Source organism: Orcinus orca, chromosome 2 (assembly GCF_937001465.1).
Source record: "Orcinus orca chromosome 2, mOrcOrc1.1, whole genome shotgun sequence".
NCBI lineage: Eukaryota > Metazoa > Chordata > Mammalia > Artiodactyla > Delphinidae > Orcinus > Orcinus orca.
Window position 1 is genome coordinate 82,888,902 of NC_064560.1, and position 13,399 is coordinate 82,902,300.

At 38.2% G+C, this 13,399-nt stretch overlaps 1 protein-coding gene and 1 non-coding gene across 3 annotated transcripts in view; both read right to left on the bottom strand.

Annotated features, from left to right (window-relative positions):
- The window catches only part of SCAPER (S-phase cyclin A associated protein in the ER), a 504,096-nt gene that overhangs the window by 44,318 nt on the left and 446,379 nt on the right, over positions 1 to 13,399 (bottom strand). For both annotated transcript variants that reach the window (XM_004276347.3, XM_033440145.2), the window contains exon 28: positions 1,431 to 1,668. In XM_004276347.3, the coding sequence (XP_004276395.2) occupies positions 1,431 to 1,668 (238 nt within the window). The remainder of the gene's footprint in view (positions 1 to 1,430; positions 1,669 to 13,399) is intronic.
- LOC117203856 (U6 spliceosomal RNA) lies at positions 9,705 to 9,809 on the bottom strand. Its single transcript, XR_004486803.1, has one exon. It is a non-coding gene; the product is annotated as a U6 spliceosomal RNA (small nuclear RNA).

Here is a 13,399-nt window from a genome sequence, read left to right on the forward strand (position 1 = left end):
AGAGTGACTGATGGAATAAATGGCTGACTTAATGTAAATGCTTGTGTATGATGTGGTGACCCCTGAAGCAGTATAAATCCTGGTCAGAAGACCCATAAACCAGGAGCTCAGGAACATTTTTAGGTATTTGCTTTTCATAATCCCTGGTAACAAAAGAAATCACTCTAGTTGGACCTAGCTGATGGGTAGCCTGCTGGTCTCCATATTCTGAGGGCATAAAATTAGCATATCTTGATTTCTAAGCTGTTTCCAGACGGAACACAATGGGGTTGGGTCTTCATAAAACACAAATGTTACGTTCAACCCAGAGGCAAGAACCATTGGCATTCTCTGGAGCAGGTACCTCTTGTTCTAGGTGTGGCTGTAAACTCTCAGAACTTTACATATTGTGTAGCTACCACCTAAGGCTAGTTCAAGTGCTTTGAAAACTGAAAAGCATTAACCCTAAGGAAGAGATTTCTGTTCTTATGATGGATAAACTAACTCTACAAAGTTGAAAGATACTGAATCCAATGATACGACTTACTAATTTCCAGTTGTGAAGAGAATGACAGGAAGACAAGAACTGCACATTTGTCACCAGCTACAAAACAGAAGTGTTTCTTCCATCTTGCGATGACCAAAGACCACAATTTTCATACATTTGTATCTCTATAACCTTTTTCCCTTTGAGCAAAGCAATTCATCTAAATTATGGGTTCATTATCTGCCAAGTTTGTTCCCTTTTTAATGAAATCACTTGACAGTTAATAAACTGAAAGAGAAAGTCTACTCCTTGGGGCTTGCTCTGTTCCAAAGGTTCAGTGTTTTTGAAAATTAAATTTCCTACATGAAAAACAATCTGTTTCTAAGCTGACAGTCTGGTGTTATAACATAAAGCAAGTTTTCTTTAGCTATAAAAACTTAGTATTTATAGGGGTTTGCACATTTAACTACACATGCACTTTACGTTGGATACAAGTCAGTTAAATCATTCATAGACAGTCATATCAATCAAAACAATTTATCTAATTTTGGTCGTGTTTATATAAGAAACCATTACTTTCCTTAATATTTAAATGTTTATGGTATGATAATGCCTTTTCTAAAGAAATCAAGACAGAAGATTTATAAGTAGCAGAATGGCATAGGCTTGGGGCCATGGGTACCAGTCCTGGCTCAGCCATGTGTAACCCTGGGAAATTACTTAACTGCCAGCTTTTCCACCTGTAAAATGGGTATAATAATATTCTGTAGGGTAGTCATGAGAATAAATAAGAAAGCATATGCAAAGCACCTAATCCAGTTCCTAGAATACAGCAGCTTAATAAATAGTACGTATTATTATTCCCTGTATTGTAGCTTATTCCTTATTCCTTATGCCCCAATCCAGGAAAAGAACCTCTCACCATATCTACACAAAATTTGGCTGGTTAACCAATTCCTGGTACCTGAAAAGCAGGCAGGTCAAGAGCTGCAAAGCTGTTGAAGAAACGTAAACTCTGAATGGCCACTTGGACTGTGTTCTGAGCGTAACTCTCCTTGGGACTAGAAGTGCCGGGGTCCGAGATCGTGCCATGGAAGAGGACACAGTAGAGCATATGCAGAACTCCAGCCAGGTCTGTGGCCTGAAGAGCAGCTGTCAGTCCTGTGGGATCCTGGCGATTATTGTCAAATATGCTGTGTGACCTGATAAGAAACATTCAACTTTTTAACAGAAATCTATTAAAGGATGCTAGCATTTTTATAGGTCAAATGGAACATGACAAGCAGACCGTTAAAAGCAAACCATGTGAGTGGTGTAGTAAGGTAACAAGAAACCTCCAGGAGTAAATGCAGCCCTCCCCCCAACCAAGTGCACTGCGGCCCGCCCTTTTCTCCAGCTGGGAGACCGGGCTGCTGCAGCAGTGGCAACTGAGTACTCTGCAGCCAGGCTGAGGCTGCTTCCACCCTTTGCAGCCTAGATAGCCTCACTTTGTTTAGATTCCAGGCCTGGTGGAACTGGACAGAGTCCATGAGAGCTGTTGGGACTCAGAACTCAAAACACCATGGCTTCCTTTCTGGATACACAAGGGAATCTTCTCAGGGGAGGCAGTTACTGGGAAAGTACGAGGCCTCAAAAACCCAGTAGTGTGTTGGTATACCGTGACAGGGAGACACTTCAACCGCTTCTGAAGGCACAGTTCCATCATCAAGGAGTATTGGCAGGACAGGTTGTAGGGGCCAGGCTCTCAAGAACAAGCTAGTGCTGGATTAGCTTTGTACAAATCACCTTGAAGTTAGCTTAGCAATTGTGGCAGGCAGTATGGATGAGCAAGAAGCAACGGCAGTGGCAAATGAATTCCTCAAATCAATAGGAAAGGAAGGGTTTGCTAAATCCACCTCACTCTGGAACTCAGGTATGCGTGAAGCATCTAGTGATCAAGAGCCTACAATTTTAGTAAATGTGGCTGCTAAGCATTCATTCACCCTTTTTGCCCCTAGAAACCATACCCAGGTTTCTCTCCCCTTCCCACAGCCAACATGCTTCAGGTGGGGCCCCCTTCCTATTCACTCTGGCTCAAGGGTATGTAGGCCTAAGGTAAGGGGAACATGGAGGGAGATTCTTGGGCTGAAATGCCTGGAAAGAAGCCCTCCCTTTTTCTCCACAGGTTTGAATCTGAAATGTAGGCTGCTGCAGCCATTTGTTCTAACCACTGCACAAATCCTCAGGTCTCTGGGCTGTTCCAAGTGGGTCAGTCACCTTTCTTCATGGGACACAGCTTTTTCTCAGGAAGGGAAGTTACAAGTCCCTGCTCAGTGTCTCCCTTTAACCTGGTATGATCTGCATAAAGCTGAGCAGAAGTGTCTTTATGTTTCTGCCACAGGATGATGCCCTTCCCTATTTAACACTAATATAGGTCCCTCCCATTCCTTTTTCTGTTGTTGTTGTTATTGTTCCTTTCAGCTGGAATCTAGAATGGGAGAGAGGCATTAAAGATCTATGCTTATCTCATAAATTTGCCCAGAAGCACTGAAGAGATGCCACTAAGTAAATATGAATTCGAAAGTGCTGGCTGGCAAGTTTCTAGTATCTTGTCTAGTTTTCTAATCTATAACTTTTTAAAGGGATTATATTATTCATTCTAATTTGTTAGTTTCATCAAAGTATAGTTTTATTCGTAACTGTGGTAAGCATTTGTTTCCTGAATGTGCACTATTTCTGATAGTCTAAGAATGTGGGATGACACTTATACTTGTTCTCTTCTTAAGAAAGCAGGTCTTATGAAATACTATCATCTCATTTGCATGGCAGGACCTGCTAAGTACATTCACATCTTCCACCCCGCCTCATTTGTAGTTCTTCATAGTTGGTAGAGAAGGTGTTGTTCTCCTCACTTCACACATGACACAACCGAGACCCTCAGAGATTCAGTGAGATGTTTTAGGTCATAAACATTTGTCAGTGGCAAAGGCAGGGGTACTACCAAGAACTGTTGACTCTTTAAAGGCAGGGCTTTGTCCAAAGACCAAAACATCCAGGCCAAACAGGAGGTGACCTCTTCTTTCGTCTCCATGCCTTTTCTTAAATCAAATCTCGGGGTTAACTGAACACTGTTAAACAAAGTACACAGACGTTGTAATGTAATCCTGATCATCACGGAGAGACACTTTCTGTCTTATGGGACTCAGTAAAAACAAAAAGTTAAGAAATTATATTTATTTGCTTACAGGCACATCTGAACCTTTACACAAACTGTTAGCTAATGTCATTTCAGTTCACCCTTCCTTCCTTCCTTCCATTATAGCCATGAGAGTTAGGGGTCAGACCCCGACTAAAGACGTGAGTAGAGATTAATGTGTCTGAGTTTATTATATAGATTCCAAAAAGGGGTCTGTGTTTGTTTAACAATGACTGCCTTTTAGAACCAATGACAAGTCAGAAGACATTTCTCCCTAAAGCTAATTTCTAATAGGCTTTCAGAACCTTGGGGATGAGTGACATCACTGCTGGTGACAACATTTTTTCTTCTTTGTGATTCAGAATGGTCACCTCCCCTTTACTGCCTGTGTTGCTTTTAAACTGATTATTAGCATATTCAAATGCAGATATTCAGGAATATAGCTTTATTATTTAGAAAACTTTGTAACAGTTAATCTTTGCAAGCATTTATGAAATGACATGAATTCACTGCTATTACTTGTTTAAAAAAATAAATTTAAAAAAACCCAGCAAGTGAAGATCATCAGAATAGTTTCTCTTCTCTCCACCCCACCCTATTTAGGAAAATACCAAACTATAAAATAACATAACTCAGGATCTTTTGCAATATTCTTCTGATGAAATAAAAATGTTGATTCAGAAAAATCAATTAAATTAGCATTCAAGAACTCAGATGTGGAAATGGTTCAAAATGTATATTAATATTGCTTTGTGGAAAAGACACTTTTAAAGTTAGCCTACAGAATATACAGGGTGGAGGGGAGGGGAGAGAGCTTGTCTGCTGCATTTGGCTTCCACAGAACTAATGTAGACATGAAGGGACTTTAGAAAATGTTTACTTTTGATTTAGTCTGAAATACAGATAATTTGTCCTTGAACAGGCCACTGGCTCCTGTTGGTCTTAAATGTCAGCTATAATCACTTTAAGCCTAAATGTTTATAATAAAAAAGTAAAAGGCCTTATTCATATCAGGCACAGGTTATAAAAAGTTTTCTTTTTTTAAATAAATTTATTTTTGGCTGCGTTGGGTCTTTGTTGCTGTGCGTGGGCTTTCTCTAGTTGTGGCAAGCGGGGGCTACCCTTTGTTGCGGTGCGTGGGCTTCTCATTCCGGTGGCTTCTTGTTGTGGAGCATGGGCTCTAGGTGTGCGGGCTTCAGTAGTTGTGGCACACAGGCTCAGTAGCTGTGGTTCGTGGGCTCTAGAGCGCAGGCTCAGTAGTTGTGGCGCACGGGCTTAGTTGCTCCGCGGCATGTGGGATCTCCCCAGACCAGGGCTCGAACCTGTGTCCCCTGCATTGGCAGGGGGATTCTTAATCACTGCGCCCTCAGGGAAGCCCATAAAGTTTTCTTTTAAAAACACATTGAGGATATGAAAAATCAGATCTGAAATTTTGTATATTACACTCTAAGATCTTCTCAATTTTACTGGATTTTAAAGTGTTTTTGTTTGGTCTCTAGGATTAGAGATCTTAGTGGCATATTCATTTCTGTTCATTAATTGCGAGATTCAATCAGGAAAAACTATAACTGGGCCATCAATATACCTGCACAGCTCTTGAAAACCCTACTTTGCCTTAAAGGAGAGTATAGCTGGGCAAAAAAAAAAGCAATAATTTGTGTGGGCATGAATCACCTGCCATCTGTTCTATCTTTGGTATTTTAAACCACTTATGTAACAGGCCTTATTTGGCCCAAAAAAGCAGCTGTGACAGTCGCACACACTATACCCCCTTTCCCCATTTGTTCCTGGCTTGTTTGCTCTTGTATCCCTGGTCGCAGATTTCTGATTCGGTAACATCCACCTTGATCCCCTTCAGTGCCGGTATCTTCTAGACTGCTCTCCTAGCTTCTTGGATTTTGGCTTTGTTCTCTCCTTTAGATCTGGAATCCCAGAGGCATCTTATCAGAACCTCCCATTTTAGCCTCTGAATCCAGAACACTCCCCACAAAGGTCTGCATAGTGCTGGGAGTGGACGGAGTTAAGTCACTGTCCCTCCCAATGATGAATGTGAACTTCACTGTTCAAGGAGAAGTGAATTATTTCTTACAGAGTTATTCCAGCTGTGGGCTCTTATGTACTGGGACAGTCTTAGAAAGCTGACCTTCATCTAGTAACATCATCATTTATCAGGCTTTGTGGTGAGCAAAAGGGACATGATTATCTGTCATATATTCTCTATGGAAAAAGCCAAAGTACCTGTGCTCCAGCAACAGTGACCTGTGATGTATTACAAAATCAAGGAAGACCAGACCCCTGTCCTATAGAATGTTACAGTCTAATAGTGGCAGGCATGTGCATCAGCTTCCTATTGCTGCTGGAATAAATGATCACAAGCTAGTTGTTCAAAACAACACAAATTTATTCTCTTAAAGTTCTGGGGGTCAGAAATCCAAAATGTCTCACTAAGCTAAAATCAAGGTGTTACCAGAGCTGGGTTCCTTCTGGAGGCTGAAGGGGAGAAATTATTTCCTTGCCTTTTACAACTTCTAGAGTATGGTTGCTCCTTGGCTCCTGGCCCCTTCTTCCATATTCAAAGCCAGCAGCATAGCACCTTCAAATCCCTCTCTAACACTGACTTTCCTGCTTCCCTTTGAGATTACACTGGGCCCACCTGGATAATCCAGGCTACTCTCTCCATCTCAAGATCCTTAACCATTTCTGCAAAATTCCTTTTGCCATGTTAGGTAACACATTCATAGGTTCTGAGGATTGGGATACAGATATCTTTGGCAGGGCATTATCTCTCCCCACCCCTGATTTTTTTTTATTGTGGTAAAATACACATAAAATTTACCATCTTACCTGTTTTTAAGTTTACAATTCAATGGTATTAAATTCGTTCATAATGTTGTACAACCATCACTACCAACCATCTCTGTAAGTCTTTTTTTTTTTGCGGTATGCAGGCCTCTCACTGTTGTGGCCTCTCCCGTTGCGGAGCACAGGCTCCGGACACGCAGGCTCAGTTGCCATGGTTCATGGGCCCAGCCGCTCCGCAGCATGTGGGATCTTCCCGGACCAGGGCACGAACCCGTGTCCCCTGCATCGGCAGGCGGACTCTCAACCACTGCGCCACCAGGGAAGCCCTCCATAACTCTTTCATCATGTAAAACTGAAACTCTATACTCATTAAACAATAACTCCCTATTCCTTCCTCCCCCTGGCAACCACTATTCTACTTTCTGTCTCCATGATTCTGACTACTCTAAGTATGTCATATATGTAGAATCATCATATAGTATTTGTCTTTTTGTGACTGGCTTATTTCACTTAGCATAATGTCCTCAAGTTTCATTCATGTTGTAGCATATGGCAGAACTTCCTACCTTTTCAAGGCTGAATAATATTCCATTATATGTGTATACCACATTTTGTTTATCCATCATCTGCTGATGGACACTTGGGTTGCTTCCGTTTTAGCTACTGTGAATAATGCTGCCATGAACATGGGTGTATAAACATGTCTTCAAAACCCTGTTTTCAATTCTTTTGGATATATATCCGGAAGTAGAATTTCTCAATCATATAATAATTCTATTTTTAATTTTTTGAGGAATTGCCATAACATTTTCCACAGCAGCTATACCATTTTACATTCCCACTAACAATGTACAAGGGTTCTAGTTTCTCCATATCCTCACCAAACCTTGGTATTTTCTTTTTTTTTTTTTAATAGTAGCCATCCTAACGGGTGTGAGGTGATATCTCATTGTAGTTTTGATTTGCATTTCCCTATCAATGACATTGAGCATCTTTTCATGTGCTTATTGACCAATTTGTATTTCTTCTTTGGAATTCAAGTCCTTTGCCCATTTTTTAATTGGGTTATTTTGTTGTTGAGTTTTAGGAGTTTTCCATAGTTCCTGGATATTAACCCCTTATCAGATATATGACTTGCAAATATTATCTCCCATTCTCTGGGTTGTTTCTTTACTCTGTTGATATTATATTTTGATGCACAAATCAAAAAACTTTTCATGCAGTCCCATTTGTCTACTTTTTCTTTTATTGCCTGTGCCTCTGGTGTCACATCCAAAGAAATCATTGCTAAATCCAATGTCAGGAAGCTTTTGCCCTGTGTTTTCTTCTAGGAGTTTAATTGTTTTAGGTCTTACATTTACGTCTCTGATCCATCTTAAGTTATGGTGTTAGATAAGTGTCCAGCTTCATTCTTTTGATTATGGATATCCAGTTTCTCCAGCATCATTTGTTGAAGAGACTGTCCTTTCCCATTCAATGGTCTTGGCACCCCTGTCAAAAATCATTTGGCTATAAATACAAGAGTTTAACTCTGTGCTCTCTATTCTATTCCATTGTTATATATGTCTGTCTTTATGCCAGTACCACACTGTTTTGATTACTGTAGCTTTGTAGTAAATTTTGAAATCCGAAGTGTGAGTCCTCCCCCTTTGTTTTTCTCTTTCAAAATTGTTTTGGTTATTTGGGGTCCCTTGAGATTCCATATGAATTTTAAGATGGGATTTACTATTTCTGCCAAAAAAAAAAAAAAGCCTTTGGGATTTAGATAGGGAGTGCAAGGAATGTACAGATTTATAGATTGCTTTGCATAGTAATGACATCTTAACAATATTGTTTTATAATCCATGGTCATGGGATGTGTTTCTAATTTATGCCTTCTTTGATTTCTTTTGGCAATGTTTTATACTTTTCATTGTATAAGTCTTTCATCTTCTTGTTTAATTCCTAAGTATTTTATTCTTTTTGATGCTATTATAAATGGAATTTTCATAATTTCCTTTCCAGATTGTTCATAGTATATACTGTATATAAATGCAACTAATTTTTGTGAGTTGACTTTGTAGTCTGTTACTTTATTGAATTCATTAGTTTTAACAGCTTTTTTGTGTGGAATCATTAGTAGTTTCTACATATAATATCATTTTCAAACAGAGAAAATTTTACTCCTTCCCTTCCAATTTAGATGCCTTTTTATTTTTCTTTTCCTCACCTAATTGCTTTCGCTACAACTTCCAGTACTATGTTGAGTAGAAGTGGCAGAAGTGGGCATCCTTGCCTTGTCCTGATGTTAGAGGAAAAGCTTTCCTTCTTTCATCCTTGAGTATGATGTTCCTTGTGGGCTTTTCACATATGGCTTTTATTATGTGAAGGTAGTTTCTTTCTATTCCTAATTTGTTGAGTGTTTTTATCATGAAAGGGTGTTGAAATTTATCAGATGCTTTTCTGTATAAATTGAGATGATCGTGTTTTTTTTCCCCTTCATTCTGTTAATGTGGTCTATTAAATTGATTGATGTTCATATGCGGAACCATTCTTGCACTCCAGGAACAAATCCCACTTGGTCATGGTGTATAATCCTTTAAACATGCTGCTGAGCTTGGTTTGGTAGTGTTTTGTTGAGGATCTTTAAATCAATGTTCGTAAGGAATATCAGTCCGGAATTTTCTCTCTTGTGGTGTCTTTGTCTGGCTTCGGAATCAGGATAATGCTGGCTTCATGTTAGAAAGTATTCTCTCCTCTTCTATTTTTTGGAGAAGTTTGAGAAAGACTAGTGTTAGTTCTTTAAATGTTGGGTACAATTCACCACTGAAGCCATCAGGTCCAGGGCTTTCCTTTGGAGACTTCTGATTACTGCTTCAGTCCCCTTATTAGTTACAGGTCTCTTCAGATTTTCTATTTCTTTGTGATTTAGTCTTGGTAGGTATTGTGTTTCTAGGAATTTGTCCATTTCATCTAAATTATTCAATTTGTTGGCATACGTTGTTAATAGTACTCTTGTATAGTCCTTTTTATTTCTGTAGAATTGGTAGCAATGTCCCATTTTCATTTCTCCCCCCCCACCCAACTTTACCGAAGTATAACTGACAAATAAAATTGTAACATTCAATGTGTGTAAAACATGATGATTTGATATACATTGTAAAATTATTCCTATCATAGAGTTAAAACATCCATTACCTCATATAGTTAATTTTTTTTTTGGTAGAATGCTTAAAATCTACTCTTTTATAATTTCAATATACAATACTGTACTACAACTATAAAAAAACAAAACACTTCAAGAATCTGAGTGTCATCTTTGTGCAGGGACCATGTTAATCTTTGTATCATTCTAATTTTAGTATATGCACTGTCAAAGTTGAGCACCCCATTTTCATTTCTGATTTTAGTAATTTCAGAGTTCTCACTCTTGTTTTCTAGCTGAAGGTTTGTCAATTCTATTGATCTTCTCAAAGAACCAACTTTTGGTTTCACTGATTATCTCTATTGTTATTTTATTCTCAACTTAATTGATCTCTGCCATAATCTTAATTATTTCCTTCCTTTTGCTAGGCTTGGGTTTAGTCTGTTCTTTTTTTCTAGTTCCTTAAGTTGTATAGGTTTTTTTTTAAATTAATTAATTAATTTTTGGCTGCGTTGGGTCTTCGTTGCTGCACACAGGCTTTCTCTAGCTGTGGCAAGCGGGGGCTACTCTTCATTGCAGTGCATGGGCTTCTCATTGCGGTGGCTTCTCTTGTTGTGGAGCATGAGCTCTAGGCATGTGGGGTTCAGTAGTTGTGGTTCGTGGGCTCTAGAGCACAGGCTCAGTAGTTGTGGCGCATGGGCTTAACTGCTCCGCAGCATGTGGGATCTTCCTGGATCAGGGCTCCAACCCGTGACCCCTGCATTGGTAGGCAGATTCTTAACCACTGCACCACCAGGGAAGTCCCTAGTTAATTTTTTGATTTGAGATATTTCTAGTTGCTTTAGTGTAAATGCTTATAGCTATACACTTTCCCCTTGACAGTGCTTTTACTGTCCCATGACTTTTAAATTTATTTTATTTTTTATTGAGGTATAGCTGACTTACAATTATATTAGTTTCAAGTGTACAATGTAGTGATTGAAATTTTTATAGATTATACTCCATTTAAAGTTATTATAACATATTGGCTATATTCCCTGTGCTGTACAATATATCCTTGTAGTTTATTTTTATAGATAGTAGTTTGTACCTCTTAATCCCCTTCCTCTACGTTGCTCTTCCCCACTTCCCTCTCTACACTGGTAATCACTAGTTTGTTCTCTATATCTGTGAGTCTGTTTCTGTTTTGTTATATTCATTAGTTTGTTTTATTTTTTTAGATTCCACATACAAGTGATAACACGCAGCATTTGTCTTTCTCTGTGTCATTTATTTCACTAAGCATAACATCTCCAGGTCCAGTCATGTTGATGCAAATGGCAAAATTTTATTCTTTTTATGGCCAAGTAGTATTCCATTGTGTGTATGTGTGTATGCATCTCCTTTTTCCATTCATCTGTTGATGGACACTTAGGTTACTTTCATATCTTGGCTACTGTAAATAATGTGGCTATAAACACTGGGTGCATGTATCTTTTCAAATTAGTGTTTTCATTTTCTTTGGATAGACACCCAGGAGTAGAATTACTGCATCATATGGTAGTTCTAATGTTAGTTTTTTGAGGAACCTCCATACTGTTCTCCAGAGTGGCTACACCTATTTATATTATACCAACAGTGTACAAGGGTTTCCTTTTCTCCATATCCTTGCCAACATTTGTTATTTGTGGTCTTTTTGATGATAGTCATTCTGACAGGTGTGAGGTGTTATCTCGTGGTTTTTAGAATTTTATTGAAGTATAGTTGATTTACAATGCCGTGTTTAATTTCTGCTGTACAACAAAGTGATTCAGCTATATATACATATATATATATATGTATATATATATTCTTTTCCATTATGGTTTATCACAGGATATTGAATATAGTTCCCTGTGCTATACAGTAGGACCTTGTTGTTTACCCATCCTATATATAGTAGTTTGTATCTGCTAATCCCAAACTCCCAGCTAACTTCCCTTCCCCATCCTGCCTCCCCCTGGCAACCACAAATCTGTTCTCTTTATCTGTTAAGTTTGTTTTTGTTTTGTAGATATGTTCGTTTGTGTCGTATTTTAGATTCCACATATAAGTCATAGCATATGGTATTTGTTTCTCTTTCTGACTTACTTCACTTAGCATGACAACCTCTAAGGTCCATCCACATTGCTGCAAATGGCATTATTTCGTTCTTTTTTTATGGCTGATAATATTCCCTTGGATATATATATATACCACATCTTCTTTATCCATTCATCTGTCGATGGACATTTAGGTTGTTTCCATGTCTTGGCTATTGTAAACAGTGCTGCTATGAACATAGGGGTGCATGTATCTTTTCGAATTATATTTTCGTCTGGGTATATGCCCTGGAGTGGGATTGCTGGATCATACAGCAACTCTATTTTTAGTTTTTTGAGGAACCTCCATACTGTTTTCCACAGTGATTGTACCAATTTACGTTCCCACCAATAGGGTAAGAGGGTTCCCTTTTCTCCACACCCTCTCTAGCATTTATTATTTGTAGACTCTTTAATGATGGCCATTCTGACTGGTGTGAGGTTGTACCCCATTGTAGTTTTGATGTGCATTTCTCTAATAATTAGTGATGATGAGCATCTTTTCATGTGCCTACTGGCCATCTGTATGTCTTCTTTAGAGAAATGTCTTTTTGGGTCTTCTGCCCATTTTTTAATAGTGTTGTTTGCTTCTTTTTTTGATATTGAGTTGTATGAGCTGTTTATATATTTTGGATATTAACCCCTAGTCGGTTGCATCATTTGTAAATATTTTCTCCCATTCAGTAGGTTGTCTTTTCACTTTGTCAATGGTTTCCTTTGCTGTGAAAAAGCTTTTAAGTTTAATTAGGTCCTATTTGTTTACTTTTCTTTTTGTTTCCTTTGCCTTAGGAGTCAGATCCCTCAAAATACTGGATTTATGTCAAAGAGTATTCTATTTGTTTTCTTCTAGGAGTTTGATGGTTTCCAGTTTTACATTTGGGTCTTTAATCCACTTTGAGTTTATTTTTGCATATCATGTGAGAAAATGCTCTAATTTCATTCTTTTACATGTAACTGTCCAGTTTCCCCAGCACCATTTATTGAAGAGACTGACTTTTCTCCCTTGTATATTCTTGCCTCCTTTGTCACAGAAACCATAAGTGTGTGGGTTGATTTCTGGGCTCCCTATTCTGTTCTGTGAGCTATGTGTCTGTTTTTGTGCCAGTACCATACAGTTTTGATTACTGCAACTTGGTAGCATGGTCTGAAGTCAGGGAGTGTAATACCTCCAGCTCTGTTCTTTCTTAAGATTGTTTTGGCTATTTGGGGTCTTTTGTGTTTCTATACAAATTTTAAAATTATTTGTTCTAGCTCTGTCAAAAATGCCATTGGCATTTTGATAGGGATTACACTGAATCTGTAGATTGCCTTGGGTAGTATGGTCATTTTAACAATATTAAGTCTTAAAATCCATGAACATGGTATATATCTTTTCATCTGTTTATGTCATCTTTAATTTCTTTCATCAGTTTCTTAGAGTTTTCTGAGTATAGGTCTTTTACCTCCTTAGTTAGATTTATTCTTAGGTATTTTATTTTCTTTTATTTTTTGATGTGATTGTAAATTGGATTGTTCCTTAACTTCTCTGACAGTTTGTGTATAGAAATGCAATATATTTCTGTATATTAATTTTGTGTCCTGAAACTTGACTGAATTCATTGATAAGCTGTAGTAGTTTTTTGGTGGTGTCTTTCAGATTTTCTATGTATAGTATCATATCATCTGAAGACAGTGACAGTTTTACTTCTTCCTTACCAATCTGGATTCATTTCATTTCTTTTTCTTGTCTGATT